Source organism: Eschrichtius robustus, chromosome X, assembly GCF_028021215.1.
Source record: "Eschrichtius robustus isolate mEscRob2 chromosome X, mEscRob2.pri, whole genome shotgun sequence".
NCBI lineage: Eukaryota > Metazoa > Chordata > Mammalia > Artiodactyla > Eschrichtiidae > Eschrichtius > Eschrichtius robustus.
Genome location: NC_090845.1, coordinates 48,874,048 through 48,898,996, shown reverse-complemented (window position 1 = coordinate 48,898,996; position 24,949 = coordinate 48,874,048). Strand labels below are relative to the sequence as shown.

The window sequence follows — 24,949 nt, the reverse complement described above, 5'->3', positions numbered from 1 at the left end:
CCAGAAACTAACACAACATTGTAAACCAGCTATACTTCAAGTAAAAAAAAAGGGGTGGGGGGTAAAGCTAATAAATGTTGGATAGACTGGAAGCAATAGCTCCAAGAGGAGGGACTGGGAAGCTTTTGAATGTGTCCCTTTCTCTCCCCATCACCAATCTAAAATACTAATATTCTATCTCTATACTTTCTCTTATTTGAATTTAGAACATTCAATTGGGCTCTGTCCATGGGAGGCAAAGTTCCTGTTGCTGAGGGATTAGAACATTCAGACTTACCTGATGGCACAGGAGAATTCCTAGATGCCTGGCTAATGCTGGTGGAGAAGATGGTGAATCCCACCACGGTGCTTGAATCTCCACATTCACTGCCTGCCAAATTGCCTGGAGGTGTTCAGAACTTTCCACAATTCAGTGCCCTCCGCTTCCTTGTGGTAACTCAGAAAGTGAGTAGTCAGCATTCTAAAACCAAGAGCAATTTCTCATGCCAACTGGGTAGCTCCCACTCTGTTTTGTCCTTCTTAGTGAAACAACTTGATTGGTAGAGAACCACTGGATCCTACTCCCAGATAGGGCTGCCTTGCAGAATGGGATAGAGATCACTTGATAATTTTCTGTGGTGTAAACATTTGAACTGTAAACTTCAGATTGGTACTTCCAGGTTGGGTTAAATGCCCCTTCTCTGTACTTCCTTGGGCTCCCCCCAACCTCAGTACTGCCTAGGATTTTGTTGTTGGCACTGATTGTGGAAGGACCGTCTCATAAGTCTTTGACTTATTCTTCCTGGGGTTTTGAATTGAAACAAAATGATCTTCACACAGCTTTTCAAATGACTTATAGGCAGCCTTTACTTGCATCAAGAACCTGTGGAACCGGAAACCCTTGAAGGTGTATGGTGGGCGAATGGCTGAGTCCATGCTGGCCATCCTGTGCCACATCCTCCGAGGAGAACCTGTTATTCGAGAAAGACTGAGCAAAGAGAAGGAGGGGTCTCGAGGAGAAGAGGATACAGGACAAGAGGAAGGTGGCTCCCGCCGGGAACCTCAAGTCAACCAGCAACAACTACAACAGGTGGGGTTCTGACCTCACACTCCAGGGCCAAGACTTTGCACCGGAGAGTATACTGCTCGTGGGGTTTCTAAGTTTCTTAATGCCTGGTCCTGTTAGGGGATAGGTTTAAATATGTTCCCTTTCTTATTCTTTATTTTCTTCTCCTGAGAAAGCTGGAGAATAGTTTCAGTACTCCTAATAGGTAAAAGATTTGTGTCCTCCCAAGCATATTGTTTAGTATTGGACGTCTTTTACGTATTCTCAGTAGGCTGTGGTTGCCATGTTCTTTGGAGGCAAACTGTCCTCAGCTACTTTCTCATTAGTCTATGAAGAGAAGGAATATTGTGGCCCAAATTTATTTTCCATCAAGAGCTTTCGGAAACCTTAGTCACCTATAAAACTTCTGTTTTCATTTTTAAATTTTAAAAAATTGGAGGCTAGAAGTGGTGGCAGAGGGGGATGCACTTAGATCCTCACATTTCAGTCTCAAACAGCATTTAGCGTACTCCTCTTGCAATTTGTGTGTATGTATGTGTGTTCTCTTTATATCTAGAGTCCTGTTCAAACATGTCTTCTATATGTACATGCCACCTTTTTTTATTATAATAGTTAAAAGTGCTCACTTAAAGAAAAGTTAGAAATATACTGAAATACTTTTTAAAGGCATTCTTAATATCACCACACAAAATAGTCATTATGTCCTTTTTTTCATCACTTAGTTCTATGCCTAATTTTTACATAGTAACATCATACAGTATGTAGGCTTATACCACTGTCATTAAGAAAATGGGTCTTTTTTACTTCTTAATCATTCTTTTATTGCTGGATATGTTGATTTTCTTATTATTTGATGTTGTAAAGCTGTGATGTATAGTTTCTTTTTCTACAAATTTTTCTGTGCATCTCATGATTATTTCCTAGTTGTAGATTTCCTGGGTCAGTTTTTCAGGCTCTTGTTCTGTTGCCAGTTTGTCTTCAAGAAAAGTGGGACCAAGTTTTGCTTCTGTGTGTGAGTCTCAATCTTTGAATTAGAATAATCTTCCTAATGATAATAACCATCTAGGTGAATTTTCTTAAAGGATGGAATTGAGAATCACCTTGGCTCCTTGCCTCAATGTGTAGCTCTGTGTAAATGGTATGGAGGCACCAGGCAGAAAGGATCATTCACGTTATCTAACTGCCTTAACCTTATAAATGTTCTCAGTTCATATGAAGTTAGGAAAACTTGTTTACGTCTTAAAAGGATTCCTTTCTTTTTAAAATGCATTTGGATTTCTCTTTTACCATGGTTCTGAGATCCTGCCTTCTTTTTGTAGCTCATGGACATGGGCTTCACAAGGGAACATGCTATGGAGGCCCTGTTGAACACCAGCACCATGGAGCAGGCCACAGAGTACCTTCTAACCCACCCTCCCCCGATCATGGGAGGAGTTGTTCGGGTGAGTTGGCTCAGGGGCTCTAATCTTTCAGGGCATTGGTTTGGCTGCTGATGTGCTTTACTTCTCCATGCCAATATTTTCTTTATATGCTAACTCTCATAGCTCTAGAATATAAGGAGCAGAAGCTTTCTGTCTCCTAGTCATGGAAATTACTGGACTTTGCAGAGGAACTCTTAAATTATGCATAATAAGAAAGTAATAGGAAGGCTCTCTTGTGAGATGCCAAATAGGTGGTCACATTGAAGCTCCTTTCCTATATTTAATTTTATTGTGATTTTTCCCTCTCGTTCTCGTAAGTGACCAGGTAAGCCTAATTGAGTTTGACTTTAGAGAGCAGCATTCAGAGCCCCTTCTCTTCCTCTCTAAAGCTTGAGCACAGGGTGTCTGGTTCCTTATGAGTTGTGTGTGTAGTTCCTTGGAGTGTGTATAGTTGCTGGATTTTCTGTTGTTGCTCTTTAGGATCTGAGTATGTCCGAAGAGGACCAGATGATGAGAGCAATTGCCATGTCTCTGGGACAGGATATCCCAATGGATCAAAGGGCAGAGTCACCTGAGGTAACTAGGAAACGGGGCTTCCAAGAGGGTCTGACACATTAATCTTAGTATTTCTATGAACATTCTGCTACTACTGCAGAGTAATTGGTCGAATTAAAGTCTAAACAAAGACATGTGAATACTCATTCATCCCAACCTTGCCATCACTAATCTACATTACATTGACCTGAAGCTTTAAGTGAAACAGGTGAAGCATTAATATTTATTGTCAAATAAGAGGCCCAAAATGTCCTTGGTAGTACCCATTAGGCCAAACTTGGCTGTCTTTATTACCTAGGAATCTAGGTAATAATTACTTCAGTTTACCATACCTGCAGAGAATGCAGGGCAATGTCTACAAATGATATTTGTGGGGGGTGATGTAGGATGATGCACCTAAGTTGCCAGTGCTTTGAGGATTGGAGGTGTCCTTCCCCTGTCTTGCCTTAGCCTGTGTGGCTGCCCTCATACTCATTGCCACACTCTAACGAATGTATCACCTGCTTGAGGAGAAGGTAGAGAATATTCATATGGTAGGGCAGATACATTTTTAGAGTCTTCTCACTTTCTTCCTTCCCTGCCTCCAGGAAGTTGCTTGCCGGAAGGAGGAGGAGGAACGGAAAGCTCGGGAAAAGCAGGAAGAGGAAGAGGCTAAATGTCTAGAGAAGTTCCAGGATGCTGATCCATTGGAGCAAGATGAACTCCACACTTTCACAGATACCATGTTGCCAGGCTGCTTTCACCTTCTTGATGAGCTCCCAGACACAGTGTACCGGGTGTGTGATCTGATCATGACAGCAATCAAACGTAATGGAGCAGACTATCGAGACATGATTCTGAAGCAAGTAGTCAATCAGGTAAGTTCTCCAGGGGCCAGAAGAGGGGAGTATGTAAAATGGTTTTCCTGCCATCTATCAAAACCTGGTTTCTTTTTTTATTTTTTTAATGAGTATTTTTGCATTTTATTTGATATGGATGTATTCGTTCTTTGAATTCTGTAGATCTAGTAATCTAGCTCTTTCTTGAGTGTTTTCCTGCAAAACATGAATTAACTGCTTCACACACAAAAAAATGTCTTTGAAAGAAAAAAACAAAGCTCTCTTTTTCTAGGTGTCTCTTCTTAGATTCATCTAAAATGTCAAAAATGTCTCTCACTCTTGAGCCAAGTTAGGCCCCCTGGCCTAAATAAATGTTTTTCCCTCTCCTCCTATGCAACAACCATTTTGACAGATGAGTCCCCATCCGAATGAGTAGTTGTGACCTATTGTTTGTCTTTTTTTAAGCAGTGTTTTTCCTCATTATGAAATTAATGTATGCTAGTTGTTGAAGTAGAATAAGAAATAAATTACCCTAAATTCCCACATAGCCAGTTAGCATTTTGGTTGTATTTCCTTTACTGTTTTTTTATGATTTATGTATTTAAATCATTGGAATCTTGTTTTATATATTTTTTTAAGTTTAGAGACAGAGGAAGAAAGTAAGTGTTGTATGTAAACATAACTTTAGTGTATGGAAACATCACAAGAGTAAAAGGCAAACTGAATAAACCCTTTTTCTTCCCCCCACAAGATATGACCAATGTTTAGTTATCTTTAATCTATATTAAGAGCTTATAGAAGTGATTTTAAGCAAACTAAAACCTTAATAGACAAGAGCAATTACATAAAATTCATTACAAGAAATTTTTAACGTGCAAACTAAAGCAAGACCAATGTTTCTAACTGGGATTTTTGTTTTCTGTTTTTAATGATAATTCTGGGGCGGGTGTAGTGAAAGATTTTAAGTTGGTAGAACCTTTGTGGGGTTGACTCTGTATATGCACCAGAAAATTTTAAAAAATATTCATTTTCTTTAACTTAGAATTTAGACTTCTTGTAATCTAGCCTAAGAAAATAATTTTTTAGAGGTGCTCCTTTAATAGCATACATCTTCTTTTGATACAGACACCCTATAGTAAATATGTTAATATTTACCCCGTCTTCCTTCAGTGAATGTATTTAGAGGTGGAGGGAGTATTTTATAAGGTTGAGAATGTTTTGACATACCTCATCATACTCAATCTACAGTTTTTGACTTGGCCACTTTTCTGCTTTCCTAGGTGTGGGAAGCTGCTGATGTATTGATCAAAGCCGCTCTTCCCCTGACAACAAGTGACACAAAAACTGTGTCAGAGTGGATCAGTCAGATGGCCACCCTGCCCCAGGCCTCCAATTTGGCTACTAGAATCTTGCTTTTAACACTGCTTTTTGAGGTAAGATTTAGACCTTTTGGTCCTTGTGATTCATTCATCAAAGAATCATCAAACACCTACCATTTGAGACATTGAAGAAGGTAAAGAGAAATGAAGGAAATGTCTGCATTTCATAGCCTACAGCTTCTAATAGGCTGTAATGCACACAATTAAGTACAAAATACAGCATTCTATGCCACATGAATGGCATAAACAATTTTATCTGAGTTCAGAGGGGGCAGTATACATCACTTCTGGATAATGAGAGAAGGGCTTCTCAGAACAAATGTTAATTGAATTGGGTCTTAGAGGATTGCGGGATGGGGTGTAATTATAAGAAGGTACTTAGAATGACTACTACAGTTAAGTTGTGGAATATTTTTGGCTTCTCTGAGGAAAACTAACTAGCAGCCAAAGAGTGGGGTAGGATGTGGAAATTTGGTAATAGGTGTCAGATAGAATCTGACTCTTCTTTCCTACCTGGTCAGTCAGCAGATTATTTGAGGTAAAGCGTGCTTTGGCCAGGACGTGTTCTTGTTCCAGCCATCATAGGAATTAGGAGGCACCTAACCTTGAGCAAGTGATTCTTCATTCTTAGCTTATCATGTTTAATGGTAAAACCTGGATTTAATGGAGTAAACCCTTGTAGCAACTCAGGAGTTAAGTCCAATATATGTGTCAGTCTGTGTGTCTACAGTCTCAGGGCTTTCCTTTGTGATAAAAGTGGTGATTCTTATTATATAGCACTTGTGAATAGATACTTGTGGGAAATGTTGCAAAGTACTGAATGCTGGGGGTCCCCCAAAACATTACAATGTAAAGAAATCACTCATGAGCCCCCCTTTTTAAAAAAATCACAAATGACAGGCTAATATTTTTCTTCTAGTCTTTTTTTTGTACATTTAAACAATTGGGATCAGAGTATTTAGAAAGTTTTGTATTCTTTTCTCTCAGTATTATATTACAAATATTTTCCCACGTCATGTATATACTATTCCATCTTTTTGAGGTCCCCTAGTTTAAATAACTACCTATTGTCGGCCATTTAAATTACTTCCAGTGATTTCCTGTTACATCAGTAACACTTTATGTAGCCCTTGTAAGGGGAACCATTAACTATGTTGCTGTGTTTAATTATTCCATCTTCCTTGGAAGATTATAAAGGTTGTCTGTAAATCAGAAGCTTTTCAACTAGCGTAGGTAACAGGTCTTAATGATATTAATGATACTAGTAACAGTTTCCATATTAAGCACATACTAATGTACCAGCCACTATGTTGGCACAGTGTATCACAGTTACCTTGGAGATAGAAATTATTCCCTTTGACCCATGAGGAAACCAAGGCCTAGAGAATTTAAGTAACTAATCTCGGACCACACAGCTGGTAAGTGGTGGAAATGCAATTTGAATTCAGCCAATTCTATTAGCATTCACTCTTATGTTCTATACCATGCTAATCCTTGATACTGAGTAGAAGCTGGTATTTGTTTTATTTTTTTTCCTTTGATTAATCAATCAGGAGTTGAAGCTACCTTGTGCTTGGGTGGTTGAATCTAGTGGCATCCTTAATGTCCTAATCAAACTCTTGGAAGTGGTTCAGCCCTGCCTACAGGCCGCCAAGGAACAAAAGGAGGTCCAGACCCCAAAGTGAGTGACCCTGTAATCTCTCTTGTTTTCATTTCTATTGCCCTGGGGATTTGGGCCCTCAAGCTTAGGGCTTGAATCAGGCAGTTTTCTGGGGCACGTATGGGACAAATCTTGGATACCTTTTGTGGTTTGAAAATTGTGAGGTACCTGATGAAATCAAGATAAGTTTTCCCATGTTGTGCAGGTTTCTGGCTTGCCCAGAGTAAATCATTTCTCCTGTTATAGGTGGATCACCCCAGTGTTGCTTCTGATTGATTTCTATGAAAAGACAGCCATCTCCTCAAAAAGGAGAGCCCAAATGACTAAGGTATGTAATGTGGTGTATGTGGTGAGCAGAATGGCTCAGCTTCTTGAGGCAAGAATAGACCAGAAGAGAATATGGGATAGTGGTAAAAAAATGTAAAGCTCTCTGATCAAGGCATAAATCTCTTGAGGGATCTTGATAGCTAGAGTTTTCTTTTGAATTGGGAGTTAGAAATTTTTTTTTTTTTTTTTTATGGAGCTGCTGGCTAAAGGGTCTAAGAACTTACCCTGGAAGTAAATGTTAAAGAAGTGTTCTGTCTCCAGAGGAGGAGTGGCTCTTCTTTTATGTGAAGGACTGAGTGTGCAAGGATTCCTCCAAAAGCAAGTGCTCCTTATACGAAAATTATATACGCCACATCATCTTAGTACCTTCCCAGAAACAAGTTTTGTTCCAGTACATCTAAAATGTTTACCTTTTGTGGAAAATAGTTGGAAACAAAAGGAAAGCAGAGCATCACAGGATAAGGGTATAGAGTGTTTTGTGCATATGGAGAGGCTCAGGAATGCGAGGGTTAAGGTATATGAAAACTTCTCTCTTGGTTTGCAAAACATTTTAAATGTCCAATATATTTCTTTTTCCTGGGTTAGCTTTAGCAATGAACACTGATGAAATTACTATTTCTTCTAACAATCAACCTTGTAAGGAAGTACAATGAAACTTTGTGTTCTTGTATTTAGTACCTACAGTCCAACAACAACAACTGGCGCTGGTTTGATGACCGCTCTGGACGTTGGTGTAGTTACAGTGCAAGCAACAATAGCACTATTGATTCCGCCTGGAAATCTGGAGAGACAAGTGTGCGTTTCACTGCAGGCCGAAGAAGATACACTGTCCAGTTCACTACAATGGTGCAGGTACATGCTCACTCAATGCCATAAACTTGATTGAAAAGAGGGGAAGGTGCTGAGTATGCCTTTCCACTTGCTTCTTCCTGAACCAGCAGTCCTGACGCGTTATAAGAACAGTATTACCACTACTAAATGGGGTATAGTTTTCAGAGAACTGAGTCTTCTTAAAGCCATGTGTTAGGCCATGAATCTGTGGCAATTTGATACTGTCCCACCCAGAAATGATTTTAAGTGTTCAGTCAAGGATTAGGGAGTGGTTGGGGGATGGAGTCTGCTCTATTGGAAAGTTTATAATTTGCTGTAGGGTCTCGTGTATGCCACTTTCCTTCTGAGGACCTTCAGGCTTTCTCTCTGTAAATGATAGGGGTGGGATAAATTGCCAAGGTTCCTTCCTGTTACAGCATTTTGCTACAGAGTTCCAGCTCCCCCACCCCCCTTACAATTCTTTTTTCGGTAGAGATGTTTTTGTCTGCTTGAATTCCTAGGTTAATGAGGAAACAGGGAACCGGCGCCCGGTGATGCTGACACTCCTGAGGGTACCACGGCTGAATAAAAATTCTAAAAACAGCAATGGACAGGAACTAGAGAAGACATTGGAAGAAAGCAAAGAAATGGATATCAAACGTAAAGAAAATAAAGCCAATGGTATGGACTTTTAGTTTTGAATCTTTCAAGGAGTGTCTTACACGAAGCTAGTGTGCCTTTATGGCTTGAATTCTGGCCATATTTCATCATGAGTGATTTCTTATCCATCAGATTGCTTGGTGACTTAAAGATACACAGTCCTCCTCTTTATGTGCCTTTTCATCTGGTCTTTGAATTGGTATTTGGTCTGTTTCTCTTAATAGGACCCAAGTGTTTGACTGGTTACTTAAGAGGGAGAGGATGGGAGGAAATGTCAAGTTAACTGTCTGAACACTTACTTTCCCATTTATAGATACCCCCTTGGCCCTAGACAGTACAAATACTGAAAAGGAGACAAGCCTGGAAGAAACAAAAATTGGGGAGATCCTGATCCAGGGCCTGACAGAGGATATGGTGACTGTTTTAATCCGGGCCTGTGTGAGCATGCTAGGGGTCCCTGTGGACCCAGACACTTTGCATGCCACCCTTCGCCTCTGCCTGAGGCTCACCCGAGACCACAAATATGCCATGATGTTTGCAGAGCTGAAGAGTACCCGCATGATCTTGAATTTGACCCAGAGTTCAGGCTTCAATGGGTTTACTCCCCTGGTCACCCTTCTCTTAAGACACATTATTGAGGACCCCTGCACCCTCCGCCATACCATGGAAAAGGTGAGTCCTTTTGGTGTCCGATGCTGGTTTAGTGTTACATAATACCTTGTTCTCCTTGCTCTCAGAGCAGATAGACTTCTGATTCTTCATCAAGTATATAGCTAGGTGTTACAGATATGCTCTGCCCAACAAAATTTCCCAACTGTGTGCTTAGGTGCTTGCTTAGGTGTATGGTAGATTATCCCATTGAGTGACATTTAAAAGGTACTAGAAAATACATTTTTTACCCTTAAATTTACTATAGTGGTAGCTCTTATCTAGAAAGTCCTCTCTAGCAATATAGGTTTCTTGAACCAAAACTTTTTCTTTAAAGTCTTTATTGGAGTATAATTGCTTTACAATGGTGTGTTAGTTTCTGCTTTATAACAAAGTGAATCAGCTATACATATACATATATCCCCATATCTCTTCCCTCTTGCCTCTCCCTCCCTCCCTCCCACCCTCCCTATCCCACCCCTCTAGGTGGTCACAAAGCACCGAACTGATCTCCCTGTGCTATGCGGCTGCTTCCCACTAGCTACCTGTTTTACATTTGGCAGTGTATATATGTCCATGCCACTCTTTCACTTCGTCCCAGCTTACCCTTCCCACTCCCTGTGTCCTCCAAAACTTGTTAATAAGGAACTAGGATACCCTCCACCAAGTTCATGTTTTAAAGGTCATTCTCTTATAGGAGTACTTCACCCAAGAGCCTGTTTTCCAAACGTTGTGTTTTGGGGTTGTAAAAGTACAGTTGACTCTTGGATAACGCAGGTTTGAATTGCACAGGTCCACTTATATGTAGATTTTTTTTCCAATAGTAAACACTACAGTACTACCACAATCCACAGTGGGTTGAATCCACAGATAAAGAACCTCAGATGTGGAGGGCCACTATAAGTTATTCGTCGATTTTCGACAGCACGGAGGGTTGGTGCCCCAACCCCCATGTTGTTCAAGGGTCAGCCGTAGTAAAATTTTTGGAATGTTTATGACTGTGATAAGCTCTTTACAAATATGCATTGTGCACATGAGAAAACTGAGGTTTATTTGTTTATTTTAGGAAACATATAAAGCAGTAGAAGAAATAACAAAGCAATTAGAAAAATAAAAACCTTTATGTCATCAACTTTAAGACATCAACAGAGGGGTTGGGGGCTGACATCTCACCAATAAGCCTTTTTCTCCACAGTACTTTTACAAACTCTTTCCTCTGCTAATTCTTTCTCAACAATCATCAGGTGAATGCTACTGACCTTCACTTTCAATTTCCTCTCTTGGAACATCGTTTCCCATGTTGATATATAGTGTTGCTATTTGCATTTTTGTGCATAGCTTTGTCACATTTAAGGTCGTTTTTCTTATAAATGCTTAGAAATTGGATCAAAAGGTATATATTGTTTTTTAGCTTGCTTGCCGGAAAGGTGGTGCCACTTCATGCTTCTATGCGTATATGAGTATATATCTCACATTCTTCAGACAGTTCTTCAGCCAGCCTGTTTGATTTCACCTGACATGAGCAAAACCAAAAGAAGGCTGTTAAAGACAGCATGTACACTGATCCAAGGTCAGGAGACAGCCCAACAGAGAAGAAACAACTATATACAGACAGGATTCTGACTTAAAAACAAACATACTTAAAATGTTTAAAGCTTATACAACTTTTTTAAATGCTATGAAAAAATATAGGTTCTTTTTGGATGACAGAAAACTTTGTAAGCTTAAAGGAAATTTTATTTGGGGGTGTGGGAAACAAAGGAAGATCAGTGGCAGGTTTAACGTATCAAGTAGCAAAATGTAAATGCTTGATAATATCCATTGCAGGTACGGGTGTGAAGAACCAGGCATACTCTTACTTTTGGTAGGATTGGAAATTGGTGCAACCCCATTGGAGGGCAATTTGGTACTGTCAGTTTAAGATATCCTTTGACCTAGAAATTCTGTGGCTAAGAATTTATCTGATAACTAAAGTATGCCAAGGTACATATACAAGAAAGTTCACTGTAGAATTACTTGTAATATCAAGACTAGAGATCTAATGTCCAGCAGAGGACTGAATAAACGATGGCACATAGTGGAATTACACTTTTCTGTACTTAAAAAATGGGAGTTATTTTACGATTGCAGCAGCCTGGCAGGCAAGATGTAGAAGTTGTTATGGTAAACTGAAGAGCATGACCAATTTGGTAAGAAAAGCATTGAGTCCAAAAGATTTTTACCTTTATGAACATAATTCACAAAGCAATAGATCGTGGGAAATACAGTGGAACTGTTTTCGTTATACTTCCCTATATTTTCCATGATTAACAAGTCATTTTATGAGAAGAGCAAAAGCATGACAATGTCTAAGCCCTGTGGTATCAAAGCAAACAGTCCATAAGTAGTTTGATATCTCCTGGCTGTCATTATCCAAGACTGATTATTGACTTTGAAACATAAAGAAAGCATTTAATCTTGTTTTTATACACTAAGTGGATGTCAATATTACATATTTTTAGAGTTTGAACCATTCTGGTTTAAAATTGGGATGGCATTTGGGAAGGCTAGGAGCTGGCACTTAAATTTGGGAGCCATAATCTGGGTGATCAATGATCTATATACGTTACCCAGTTTCTATAAAGGTCACATATCATCTAGTCTAATAGCTGATAATTTTGGGGGTATGCTGAATGCTGTAACTTTTTTGTAAGCCACGTTTTTTGAATTGGGAAGGAATAGGACTTGAAAGACCAAGTGTATCTTTCTCCCAAAGATCAAAGGCTGTCCTCCACTGTCTTGAGGCAGAACTTGGTTGGTATTTTAATCCTTGGTAACTCTTCCTTGAATGCAGTTGTGTTTTAGAAAGTGGTCTTTAATCAGCAGTGTTCTCCCTCTCTTTACTAGGTTGTTCGCTCAGCAGCCACAAGTGGAGCTGGTAGCACTACCTCTGGTGTTGTATCTGGCAGCCTCGGCTCTCGGGAGATCAACTATATCCTTCGTGTCCTTGGGCCAGCCGCATGCCGCAATCCAGACATTTTCACAGAAGTGGCCAACTGCTGTATCCGCATTGCCCTTCCAGCCCCTCGAGGCTCAGGAACTGGTAAGTTTACCCTTCTCTTGTCCTTTGAGACATTGAGGTCTGTGGCTTAGTATAACTCCAAAAATTTTCTGTGAGGAAGCCTATAACTTGGAAAACCTCCTTAGGCAAGCGTTGGGGCATTGGCTAGTTGATCAAGTGGGTCAATTCAGGGGTAGTTCAGTAGCTTCTCTGGTCCTTGCCCTGTGGTAGTTCCTGCCAGAGATACCAAGGACTCATTCAGTCTAGTCCTTGCCTTCAAATAACTTAGCTTGATGTGACAACAGTGAATGTAAACAGTGAATGGTTTACAGATAGAGTGATAATTGAGGGACAAATGGACGTGACTTATGTGATACAGTAGGAAGAATCACGGTGTATTCTTGTCAAAAATGTTTGACCTATAATTATGAGGAAACAATTAGATAGGTACAAATTGTGAGACATTCCATAAAACAACTGACCTAGACTCTTCCAAAATATTAATGTTGTGAAAGGAAAAAATGCAAGGATCTCCTAGATAAAATCTCCTTTTAGATGAGAGAAAACCACCAACCTTGATGGGATGCTGAATCTAGATAAAGGAGATTTGGAGACGTTAGAACAGTTACTATGTATTAGATAATATAATTGTATCTGTGTTAAATTTCTTGGGTATTATGGTATTCTGGCTATGTAGAAAAATATCCTTGATCTTAGATGCAGGTAGACATATTTAGGGGTGGACAAATGGTGATTCTAGATGAAAAGTATATGGATTTTTTTGTACTAACCTTTCAACTTTTCTGTGGGGTCGTGGGGCTTCAGGGGTTTTTTTGTTTGTTGGTTTGTTTGTTTTTTAAATTCAAAGTTGGGAAAGGGACTAATTATTTTAGGAGCCCCACCCTGGCTCTGTGCTGGGCATTTCTCATGTATGGTCTCCTTTAATCCTCAAATTTTCAAGAATGAGAAAATTGAGGTTTGTTGAAATAATTTGGCCATGATCCTGTAACAGAACTGGATTTCAAAACCAAGTGTCCCCAACTCCAAAGCCTATACTCTTTTTTTTTACTATTTGATATTGCTGTATGAAATCCTCTGGGATTTAGGGAAGGTAAAAGCCAGATTTTCTAGTAGACTACTTGAACATTGTTTGGAAGTCCCCACCTCCCCGGCTTCTGAGTCTTTATCAGTAACCAAATGTAGTTACCCGTTCATTATTGACTGATTTTTCTCTGTCTCACTTTGGCTTAGCTTCAGATGATGAATTTGAAAATCTTAGAATTAAAGGCCCTAATGCTGTACAGCTGGTGAAGACAACCCCTTTGAAGCCCTCACCTCTGCCTGTCATTCCTGATACTATCAAGGAAGTGATCTATGACATGTTAAATGCCCTGGCTGCATACCATGCTCCAGAGGAAGGTATGTAACTAGCCCACCTGAGGAGGCTGGGCACTTTGTTTAGGTCACTTCAACTAACTCATGGCTTAGTGAGCACTCAACTATTTGCCCACTCTCTGGGAATCAAGATGAATAAGACATATAGCCCACTTCTCTGAAGAAGTTAATAGTCATACAGTATGAATGATAAGGATAAGGAGATTACCAGAATCTTTTGTATGAGAGTACATCCCATACAGAGGGAAGAATGAACAAAGATTAAAAAGGAGATAATAAGCAGGTTGAGCAGGTTGAAGATAAAATACCAAGAAGTCTCCAATGTTTTCACTCTCAGAAACAAAACATAGTTGTTGCCCTAAGATCTGGGAACAATATTAGAAGGTGTGGCTAGGCTTCCTGACCTCTGAGACCACCATCCCTATCTTTTGTCCTTAGTTAAGGTGCTGCTTTTAAGTATTGGGAAAGTTATGAATGAATTGCTTGGAACTCAAGTTCCATTCCAGTCAGATCCTTCTGGATTTTATTCAGGACATACTTATTTGATAGGTCCCACAGAATTGCCAAAAGTTCGTGAATAGTGCATTTAACAAGTCAAGAAAATCTGAGTCTTTAGTGCTTTTCATCCATACAGCACTCTGATCCTTATAGAGCTCCTTGCTTTTCCCACAATCGCAAAACCTTTACCCCACCTCCTAAACCCTCCCCCCCCAAAATAATAATAATAATAATTTAGCTATATATAGCAACCATTTATTGACCTCTCACTGTACTAGGCAAAATGTCAGGTATGTTCATTTAAGCTTAGTAGTGATAACTAAGGACAGTGAAGAGAGTAAATTGCCTGTGGTCACAAAACTAGTGATAGAATGAGGCTTTCAACCATGCTCTCTCTACATGTTTCATTCTTAAATCAAAGCTTAGCAATATTACTGTGTAAACAGCTGTAGCAACTTGGAGCAAAATTGACCAAGCTACCAGATGGTCATTAACATTGCACAGTCTAAAGAGTTTTGTTTTTATTTTTCTAGCAGACAAATCTGATCCTAAACCTGGGGGCATGACTCAAGAGGTTGGCCAGCTCCTGCAAGACATGGGTGATGATGTATACCAGCAGTACCGGTCACTTACCCGTCAGAGCAGTGACTTTGACACACAGCCAGGATTTTCCATTAATGTAAGTCAGCTCCAACCTTCTATCTGCCTTCTCCCTTTTCAGTACCTACTATGGGATATAGGGTTATGCCAGGGATATTTCAAAGGTATTAATTTTGATGTATCTATAAATTATCTGTTGCCTAAAAATGAAGATCGGGTTGTCCCTGGGATTTTCTTTTTTCTCCTTGGATTAGAAATGTTTCTTTAATTCATTTTTCATTCTCATCTTCCCCCGTTCCCTTTCCCCTCAATCTTCCAGTCGCTGTTTATAATGATGGCTTCCCACGGATTATAGTATACAGAAGGAAAAGGTGGTTAAAAGATAGACAAAGAGAGTCTATAACATTTACAGCCAGTACCCTGAAAAGGAGTCCTGCCATTTGGGGACAACTGTCTTTGAAATTAATAATGGCTCAGGAGTTTTCTTCCCCCATAGAGTCAGGTCTTTGCTGCAGATGGTGCCTCCACTGAGACTTCCACATCTGGGACATCCCAAGGAGAAGGTAATGGTTTGCTTTTCTCTTTTGTTCTTATTTCTTGAGAAGAGAGCTTGAAGAAACGGAGTGTCCTGGGCAGGCAATAGGGGAATACAGGCATAATTGTCACGTTTACTTGCGTAAGTGAACTTTCTCGGGGGTGTGCTCAGCGTTCTGTAAACAAAAGGTCCATCCCAGTTATCTGAGACCAGATTAAGTCTTTATATTCTTCAGGAATTCAGGAATACATGCAGATCTCCTTAGAGCTAGCAACTCAGGACTGTAGGCCCCATTGCAACCAGCTCCAGAAATTACAATGCTTTCTTTAGGGTCTTTAGAAGACTGCCATTTGATTGCCCCAGTGAGAGCTGGTGCTATAGGCACAACAGTGATGTTAAAGAGCGTCCATTAATGACCAGAGCCAAGTAAATCAAAGACCCTGGGCCCAAAAGCCAGCTTTCTATATCAACATTTCACACGTGCCTACGTTTTCTTATTGGGATCTATTCCATTTCATAGTATATGGCATCCTGGCCCTGCACCCACCCCTCATTATATGCTAAAGTTAATAGAACTGGCCATTAAAAAGAATGAAATTTTGCCATTTGCAGCAACATGGATGGACTTGGAGGGCATTATGCTAAGTGAAATAAGTCAGACAGAGAAAGACAAACACTGTATGGTATCACTTATACATGGAATCTAAAAAAATAAGCTAGTAGGACTTTGCTGGTGGCGCAGTGGTTAAGAATCCTCCTGCCAATGCGGGGGACATGGGTTCGATCCCTGGTCCAGGAAGATCCCACATGTCGCAGAGCAACTAAGCCCGTGTACCACAACTACTGAGCTTGCACTCTAGAGCCCGCGAGCCACAACTACTGAGCCTGCACACCACAACTACTAAAGCCTGCGCGCCGCAACTACTGAGCCCACGTGCCTAGAGCCCGTGCTCCACAACAAGAGAAGCCACCGCAATGAGAAGCCTGCGCACCACAACAAAGAGTAGACCCCACTCGCCACAACTAGAGAAAACCCGCGTGCATCAATGAAGACACAACACAGCTAAAAAATAAACAAATTTTAAATATATGTGTATATTTTTTAAAAACTAGTAAATATAACAAAAGAGGCAGACTCACAGATACAGAGAACAAACTAGTGGTTACCAATGGGGAGAAGGAAGGGGGGAGGGGCGGTATAGGGGTAGGGGATTAAGAAGTACAAACTATTAGTTATAAAATAAGCTACGAGGATATATTGTACAACACGGGGAATATAGAATAAATGAAGTTAATGGAACTGTAGCTTAACTAACCCAGTAGTGAGTGGTTGCTGTGGTAACGTCCTTTAGTTTACTCTTTAAACCTCTCCGTATATTTCTTTTGGTAGCTTCCATGCTGGCTTATAGAACTTTGGTGCCAGTGACACTATTCTGGCTACAAGATTTATATGGTGGATTCTTACTTTCTAGCAGTGTCAACAGAGCCCATTGGCTACTTGCCAAGAATTAGAGAAATGTCATGGAAGCAATTCTAATGAGACCTTTCAAGAGCTCCTTCTCCTTGACAGGAAGGATCTTTGAAATCTAAGTTGAGATGTTGTACTTAATGCCAGTTTAGTCCCTGGAGGATATGCTTAAAAGGCTAATAATTAGTAAAATATTGGCTAACTCATTTTGGTTGACTTACTGCTCATATGTAGTATATAGTATGGGTGATGGTAGTATCATTCAAGGGAAGCATCATTGCCCACTATGTGGCAGACTATAGTAGACACTAAAATGAATCAGATTCATTCCCTGCACTTAAAGAATTTTGTCTAGTGAGGGTGACATGCAGTGCTCTTAGTACAAGATAACTGCTGGAATGGAGGCGTGCTGGGATAAGATATAGTGGGCACATGATAATGATAGCATCTTGGTATGCCTGGATGAAGCAGGAAAGCATTTATAGAGGAGATCAGCTTTTGAACTTAGCTAGATTAAGTAAATGTGTGCCACACAGACATGTGGGAAGAAGAGGTAAAAGAGTATACAAGGCATGTTTGGAGAACTACTATTAGTACAGTATTTCTGGAACATAAAATGTATAAGAGGAGGGAAATGGCGGACGATGTGTGAACAGTTGGGTAAAGCCTCTCTGTTGTACTATATCCGTAGAGCGCATCTGAGACCTGTTGTCATGTTAGCTATCTGTCTTTCCACTGCAGTAGGAGGAGGGCATTCAGTTTGTACTAGTGGCCTGAAGTATCCTTTCCACCTAAGACTTGATTTTGCCAATATTCCAGTGTGGAATTGAACCAGTGTTTGGCTCTTTCTCAACAGCTTCAACTCCGGAGGAGTCTCGGGATGGGAAGAAAGATAAAGAAGGGGACCGGGCGTCTGAGGAGGGCAAGCAGAAAGGCAAGGGCAGCAAACCGTTAATGCCCACCTCCACTATTCTTCGGCTTCTGGCAGAGTTGGTGAGATCCTATGTTGGTATTGCTACCCTGATTGCCAACTACAGCTATACTGTGGGCCAGTCTGAGCTGATCAAAGAGGTAAGATTTCTAATTTCTGCTTAATATTTTATACTTTTATCATTTGGATACCTGCTATGTGTTGGATGCTTTGCTAGGAGCCCGTGCATGCTAACCCAGTGATGAGAGAGGCAGAGGCCTCTTAAGACACATTAAAGAGCTAGGCCTTTTTTTCCATGATGTGGAGCCATCAGGCTCATTTGCAGGAAGTGAGTTGATGTAGTTTGTTAATTTGTTTTGTAGAAAATCACTTGGTCTGCCTTATTAGAGACTGCGAAAGGCAAGGTTGGAGTCAGACCAGTCAGGACGCTGATATAGTAGTCTAGGTAATACAGGACCTTGATGAAGTTGGAGGGGGAAATGAATGAGTTGAAGAGATGTTTTACCAGTAGAAATGGACGAGATTGGATTTGGAGGATAAAGGTGAAATCAAGGACTCGAGATGTTTCTTGTTTTATGTTTTTTTTATTCCTTTTGTTAGAAGAGGAAATGGTTCGAAGAGAAAATGTAGAATTTGAGAGGTATCTGTGGATCACCTAGGTAAAGGTATCTAAGAGACAGGAGAATAAATGAAGTACACAGTATTGGAGTTTATCTTCCAGATGTACTCACACCTGTGCAGACACCTGATGTGTAACAGTATTGGTAATAAATAGAATATAAGAAAAGCCTAAATGTTCATCAATAGAGCATGGGAAAGAATGAAGTCATATTTTATATGTCCTGATACAGAATTATCTTCAGGTTGGATTTTTCAAGTGAAAGGACACTTTAAGAAACCGTATCATGTTCCCATATATGTAAAAGGGGTACCCAAGGAGGTTTTTTTCATAAAGGAGACCTTGTTTTGGAGGTCACATAGTTATTTTATGGTTAGTAAGCAGTAAAGGGTGTGAGAATGGAACAGGGGCAATAATGTTGCAGACAAAGAATCTATGACAGCAGCTGCCATTTTTTAAGCTATTTTTATCTTAATCCAAGCTTTTAAAATGCATACAAAACTACACTACTCCTAAGTGATTCACCAGTTAATTTTTCTTGGATGACTACCACTAAATTAAACATTAGAAACTCCACAAAAGCTAATCCCACTCACACCTTTGCATGTCTCCCCTTCCCCTTTGAACTTCCATAAGGTCACCATTATCTTGCGTTCGTGAATTGGGCTTGCGCTTTATATAAGTGGAATCTTACAGTATGTCCTGTGTCTGGCTTCTTTTGCTTAACATGTTTGCAACTACATCTTTGTGTGTAGTTTTAGTTTATTTTCATTGCTGTATAGAATTCCATTGTGTGAATGTAACACAGTCTTATCCATTCTAGTGCTTATTGACAGTTGGCTAGTTTTTCTTTTGGAAGTATTAAAAGTAGTGCTGCTACAGTCACTCTTACACATGTCTTGGTGAACGTATATAAGTTCGTGTGTGTGTGTGTGTGTGTGTATTTATACACACACACTCACGTTCATACGTAAGTTCATATATTTCTGTTGGGTGCTATGTGCCTAGGAGTGGAATTGCTGGTGTGTTCAGCTTTAGCAACTGATACCAAGTTTTCCAGAGCAGTCGTGTCAATTTATATTATCACCAGCACAGCATATGGGAGTTTGGATTATTTCACCTCCTTGCCAATACTTGGTATTCCTGTTTTTCATTTTAACCATTCTAGTAGGTTCATACTGGTATTGCATTGTGGTTAAAATTTCCCTGTCTTTATTGGCCATTTGTATATTCTCTTTTGTGAAGTGTCCAAGTCTTTTATTCTTATTTTCTACTGAGTTCTTTATATATTCTGGATATAAGTCCTTTATGGAATGTGTGTATTAAGTATACATTAGACATTTATTTCAAAGCTTATACTCATTTATGCCAGTTGTAGTTATAATAGCATACTTGTGGAATAAGACATTTAATTGCAAATTTATTAAGTATCTGCTTTAATATGTATCAAGTGACCTACTTACTGGTACTGGGTACTCATAGGTGCTTTACAGATACTATTGATAATCCTCACCTCAGCACTGCAAGGTTGTTGGTATTGCTCCCCTTAACAGAGAGAAGAGAAGGCTCAGAGAGGTCAGTAACTTGCCCAAGGCCACACTGCAGAGTAGCAAGACTAGGATTAGAGCCCAGGTCTCTGGTTTCATATCCAGATTCCTTCCACTGAGTCACGGTTGCACGAATCCACTCAGTCGCCCAAATTGCAAGGCTTGCTTTTTTTTCAGTTTTTACTGGTAATGTTACACTTTTTTCCAGAAAACTGTTTTGTTTTTTTGTTTTTTTTTTTACCAACTTTTAGTTTTATTGATCTTTGCTATTGTTTTCTTTGTTTCTATTTCATTTATTTCTGCTCTGATCTTTATGATTTCTTTCCTTCTGCTAACTTTGGGTTTTGTTTGTTCTTCTTTCTCTAGTTTCTTTAGGTGTAAGGTTAGATTATTTACTTGAGATTTTTCTTGTTTCTTGAGATAGGCTTGTATAGCTATAAACTTCCCTCTTAGAACTGATTTTGCTGCATCCCATAGGTTTTGGGTCGTCGTGTTTTCCTTGTCATTTGTCTCTAGGTATTTTTTTATTTCCTCTTTGATTTCTTCAGTGATCTCTTGGTTATTTAGTAACGTATTGTTTAGCCTCCATGTGTTTGTCTTTTTTACGTTTTTTTCCCTGTAATTCATTTCTAATCTCATAGCGTTGTGGTCAGAAAAGATGCTTGATATGATTTCAATTTTCTTAAATTTACTGAGGCTTGATTTGTGACCCAAGATGTGATCTATCCTGGAGAATGTTCCATGCGCACTTGAGAAGAACGTGTAATCTGCTGTTTTTGGATGGAATGTCCTATATATATCAATTAAATCTATCTGGTCTATTGTGTCATTTAAAGCTTCTGTTTCCTTATTTATTTTCATTTTGGATGATCTGTCCATTGGTGTAAGTGAGGTGTTAAAGTCCCCCACTATGATTGTGTTACTGTCAATTTCCTCTTTTATAGCTGTTAGCAGTTGCCTTATGTATTGAGGTGCTCCTATGTTGGGTGCATATATATTTATAATTGTTATATCTTCTTGGATTGATCCCTTGATCATTATGTAGTGTCCTTCCTTGTCTCTTGTAACATTCTTTATTTTAAAGTCTATTTTATCCGATATGAGTATAGCTACTCCAGCTTTCTTTTGATTTCCATTTGCATGGAATATCTTTTTCCATCCCCTCACTTTCAGTCTGTATGTGTCCCTAGGTCTAAAGTGGGTCTCTTGTAGACAGCATATATGTGGGTCTTGTTTTTGTATCCATTCAGCCAGTCTGTGTCTTTTGGTTGGGGCATTTAATCCATTCACGTTTAAGGTAATTATCGATATGTATGTTCCTATGACCATTTTCTTAATTGTTTTGGGTTTGTTTTTGTAGGTCCTTTTCTTCTCTTGTGTTTCCCACTTAGAGAAGTTCCTTTAGCATTTGTTGTAGAGCTGGTTTGGTGGTGCTGAATTCTCTTAGCTTTTGCTTGTCTGTAAAGCTTTTGATTTCTCCATCAAATCTAAATGAGATCCTTGCCGGGTAGAGTAATCTTGGTTGTAGGTTCTTCCCTTTCATCACTTTAAGTATATCATGCCACTCCCTTCTGGCTTGCAGAATTTCTGCTGAGAAATCAGCTGTTAACCTTATGGGAGTTCCCTTGTCTGTTATTTGTCGTTTTTCCCTTGCTGCTTTCAATAATTTTTCTTTGTCTTTAATTTTTGCCACTTTGACTACTATGTGTCTCGGCGTGTTTCTCCTTGGGTTTATCCTGTATGGGGCTCTCTGCACTTCCTGGACTTGGGTGGCTATTTCCTTTCCCATGTTAGGGAAGTTTTCGACTATAATCTCTTCAAATATTTTCTCTGGTCCTTTCTCTCTTCTCCTTCTGGGACCCCTATAATGCGAATGTTGTTGCGTTTAATGTTGTCCCAGAGGTCTCTTAGGCTGTCTTCATTTCTTTTCATTCTTTTTTCTTTAGTCTGTTCCGCAGCAGTGAATTCCACCATTCTGTCTTCCAGGTCACTTATCCGTTCTTCTGCCTCAGTTATTCTGCTATTGATTCCTTCTAGTGTAGTTTTCATTTCAGTTATTGTATTGGTCATCTCTGTTTGTTTGTTCTTTAATTCTTCTAGGTCTTTGTTAATCACTTCTTGCATCTTCTCAATCTTTGCCTCCATTCTTATTCCAAGGTCCTGGATCATCTTCACTATCATTATTCTGAATTCTTTTTCTGGAAGGTTGCCTATCTCCACTTCATTTAGTTGTTTTTCTGGGGTTTTTTCTTGTTCCTTCATCTGGTACATAGCCCTCTGCCTTTTCATCTTGTCTGTCTTTCTGTAACTGTGGTTTTTGGTCCACAGGCTGCAGGATTGTAGTTTTTCTTGCTTCTGCTGTCTGCCCTCTGGTGGTTGAGGCTATCTAAGAGGCTTGATGGGAGGCTCTGGTGTTGGGTAGAGCTCCAGAAAACTGTTTTAACTTTGTATTTTATTCACTACTGGGAAATTTTTATTTCTAATAGTTAACAGGGACACCTTATCTAATTTCCCAGAGCCTAGAATTCTTCAATGCATTTTTAAAAAAATATTTATTTATTTATTTGGCTGCGCCGGGTCTTTGTTGCAGCACACGGGCTCTTTTAGTTGCAGCATGTGGGCTCTTGGTTGCAGTATGCAGGATCTAGTTCCCTGACCAGGGCTCGAACCCAGGCCCCCTGCATTGGGAGCATGGAGTCTTAACCACTTGACCACCAGGGAGGTCCCTTCAATGCATTTTTTAAATTGAGGTAAAATGCACATAAAACTAAGTATCTTAAAGTATACAGTTGAGTGGCATTTAGTACATTCAGTGTCGTGCAACCATCATCTCTATCTGGTTCCAAAATCACCACCGCGTTTTGATCCAAAATCTACTTGTATGACAACAGAACTAAGTTTCTTTCTAAGATAAAGAATTATCAGGGCAGAAATCATATTTAGAGGGGGAGGGAAAGTCTGACTTAATATCCTTCCCTGTTATTGGGCCTTTTTTGCTATTTTAAGTAACCCTGCATTAACTATTTCTTCATATCCATATCTGTGACTGTGCTGTGTGTTTCTCATTCAACCCCTGCCAATTTTTAGCCCAGGGTCCTGGGCACATTGTAGGTTTCAGTAAATACTACAATTTAATTAGAAACTGGAGTAATTGTAGCACTGAATTAGGGATCAAGGTTTGAATCATCGCCATTGACTTAAGTGCTTTGGCAAGCCACATTTCTTTAGGTCTCAGATTAATGAAGATGTGTAAACTTGTGAAAAATGAATGGAATTTAGAAGCATAAACTCGAGATTTGTTACTCACTTGGCTTGCACCTTTAAGTCTTGGTTTTTTCATCTATAAAGTGGGCCTGATAATCATTGACTGGATGACTCCAAGGATCAGTTCTGTGTGCGTGTACCTTGTTGATGTGCAAACAGTATGGCATAATTGTGCTTGTGAGTAAATGTCATGATTAATGACTTTTCAGGACTGCAGTGTGCTAGCTTTTGTCCTGGACCACCTCCTCCCACATACCCAGAATGCAGAAGACAAGGACACACCTGCCCTGGCCCGCCTGTTCCTCGCAAGCCTGGCTGCCGCAGGGAGTGGCACAGATGCCCAGGTGGCCCTTGTGAATGAAGTAAAAGCAGCCCTGGGAAGGGCACTGGCTATGGCTGAGAGTACAGAGAAACATGCCAGGTAAAATCCATGCCTGACTTAGTGCTAATAACCAGTAGCATCCCCCAACTTCATTCTTGTCCCATGGATTCCTTGCATTTGAACAAGAGTTCTGGTCATACTGGCACTGTACATTCTCTGGTTCTCTCAGATAGTTCTAGTGCTACAAAATACCCAAAGCACTAATGACACTTGGAGGAGGTGGGTAAACAGCTTAGAGAAAACAAAGGGATGTTTTCGTTATATTTCTAGGGTCTTCAAGCAAGAAGTTGAGGGGGTTATTCTACTTTACTTTTTCAAATTATGTTTAAAGAAAATGAAAAATGCCTCCACCCAGGGAGTGAGTTCTTTCTTATCTGTTTAGATGTTACTTCCAGAAGGAAACACAAAGGAAACCAGGAGGGTTATCTGAGGCGAGTTAGTGAAGACGTGGCCTAAGAATGGGCTGTATTCACATGATAGAGATGTCAAACTTCTCTCCTAGGCTTCAGGCAGTGATGTGTATCATCAGTACTATCATGGAGTCCTGCCCCTCCACCTCCAGTTTCTACAGCAGTGCAACAGCCAAGACCCAACACAATGGCATGAACAACATCATTCGACTCTTCCTGAAGAAGGGACTGGTTAATGACCTGGCCAGAGTGCCTCACAGCCTGGACCTGTCCAGGTAAAATTATTCCTGACCTCCAGCACCAGGCTTTTGCCCTCTCCTTAATCGTGCTTCATACTTGTCCATTTGCCTAGTATTTCATGTATCCTCGCCAGATAAGTAATTAGCAGCCAGTGTGATAGGAAGAGTTTGGGTGTAGGCGGGAACCTGAGTTCTTAGTATTGTTGCTTTTAAGCAAGGCACTTTCCTTTCTTTGGGCCTTAATTCTCTCATTTGCCGCAAACTCATGAGTTGGTCTGTATCAGTAGTTTTTTCCCCAAGCTTCCCCCCTCTTAATTATCGTAAGAAGATCATTATGGACCTCGTATTACATCTGGTTATGTCCTCTGAGTCTCTGTTATTCTAATACAGGTCCTTAATTTTTTTAATCTTCATTTTATTGCTGTTGTTCATGAACGAATTTATTGAAGTGATCAGACCTGCAGAATGTTTTCCTAGATTTGGTCCACTTGGTTCCACGCAGTGTAGTTTAACTTGTTGCTTTTACTCCCTGTGTGCTGTAAGCTTAGAGGTAGAGGCTTAATGGAGCAATTTAAACATTATTTGGCTAGGATATATCGTAGATGATGTACATTTCATATTGTATCATGGGGCGATGCATCTCTTTGAACTACCATTAATCATGATAAGATTGACCACTAGGGTAGAGTGATAATTCA

At 39.9% G+C, this 24,949-nt stretch overlaps 1 protein-coding gene across 15 annotated transcripts in view; it reads left to right on the top strand.

The window, feature by feature from the left end:
• The window catches only part of HUWE1 (HECT, UBA and WWE domain containing E3 ubiquitin protein ligase 1), a 143,427-nt gene that overhangs the window by 88,892 nt on the left and 29,586 nt on the right, over nucleotides 1-24,949 (top strand). For 14 of the 15 annotated variants that reach the window (XM_068533919.1, XM_068533916.1, XM_068533920.1 and 11 more), the window contains 18 exons: nucleotides 207-444; nucleotides 839-1,069; nucleotides 2,365-2,487; nucleotides 2,947-3,042; nucleotides 3,609-3,878; nucleotides 5,120-5,272; nucleotides 6,772-6,899; nucleotides 7,125-7,206; nucleotides 7,881-8,057; nucleotides 8,537-8,696; nucleotides 8,989-9,347; nucleotides 12,210-12,405; nucleotides 13,615-13,782; nucleotides 14,790-14,935; nucleotides 15,353-15,419; nucleotides 17,716-17,930; nucleotides 23,430-23,641; nucleotides 24,105-24,287. In XM_068533919.1, coding sequence (XP_068390020.1) covers nucleotides 207-444; nucleotides 839-1,069; nucleotides 2,365-2,487; nucleotides 2,947-3,042; nucleotides 3,609-3,878; nucleotides 5,120-5,272; nucleotides 6,772-6,899; nucleotides 7,125-7,206; nucleotides 7,881-8,057; nucleotides 8,537-8,696; nucleotides 8,989-9,347; nucleotides 12,210-12,405; nucleotides 13,615-13,782; nucleotides 14,790-14,935; nucleotides 15,353-15,419; nucleotides 17,716-17,930; nucleotides 23,430-23,641; nucleotides 24,105-24,287 — 3,204 coding nt within the window. The remainder of the gene's footprint in view (nucleotides 1-206; nucleotides 445-838; nucleotides 1,070-2,364; nucleotides 2,488-2,946; nucleotides 3,043-3,608; nucleotides 3,879-5,119; nucleotides 5,273-6,771; nucleotides 6,900-7,124; nucleotides 7,207-7,880; nucleotides 8,058-8,536; nucleotides 8,697-8,988; nucleotides 9,348-12,209; nucleotides 12,406-13,614; nucleotides 13,783-14,789; nucleotides 14,936-15,352; nucleotides 15,420-17,715; nucleotides 17,931-23,429; nucleotides 23,642-24,104; nucleotides 24,288-24,949) is intronic. The other variant, XM_068533925.1, reaches the window with a different exon arrangement.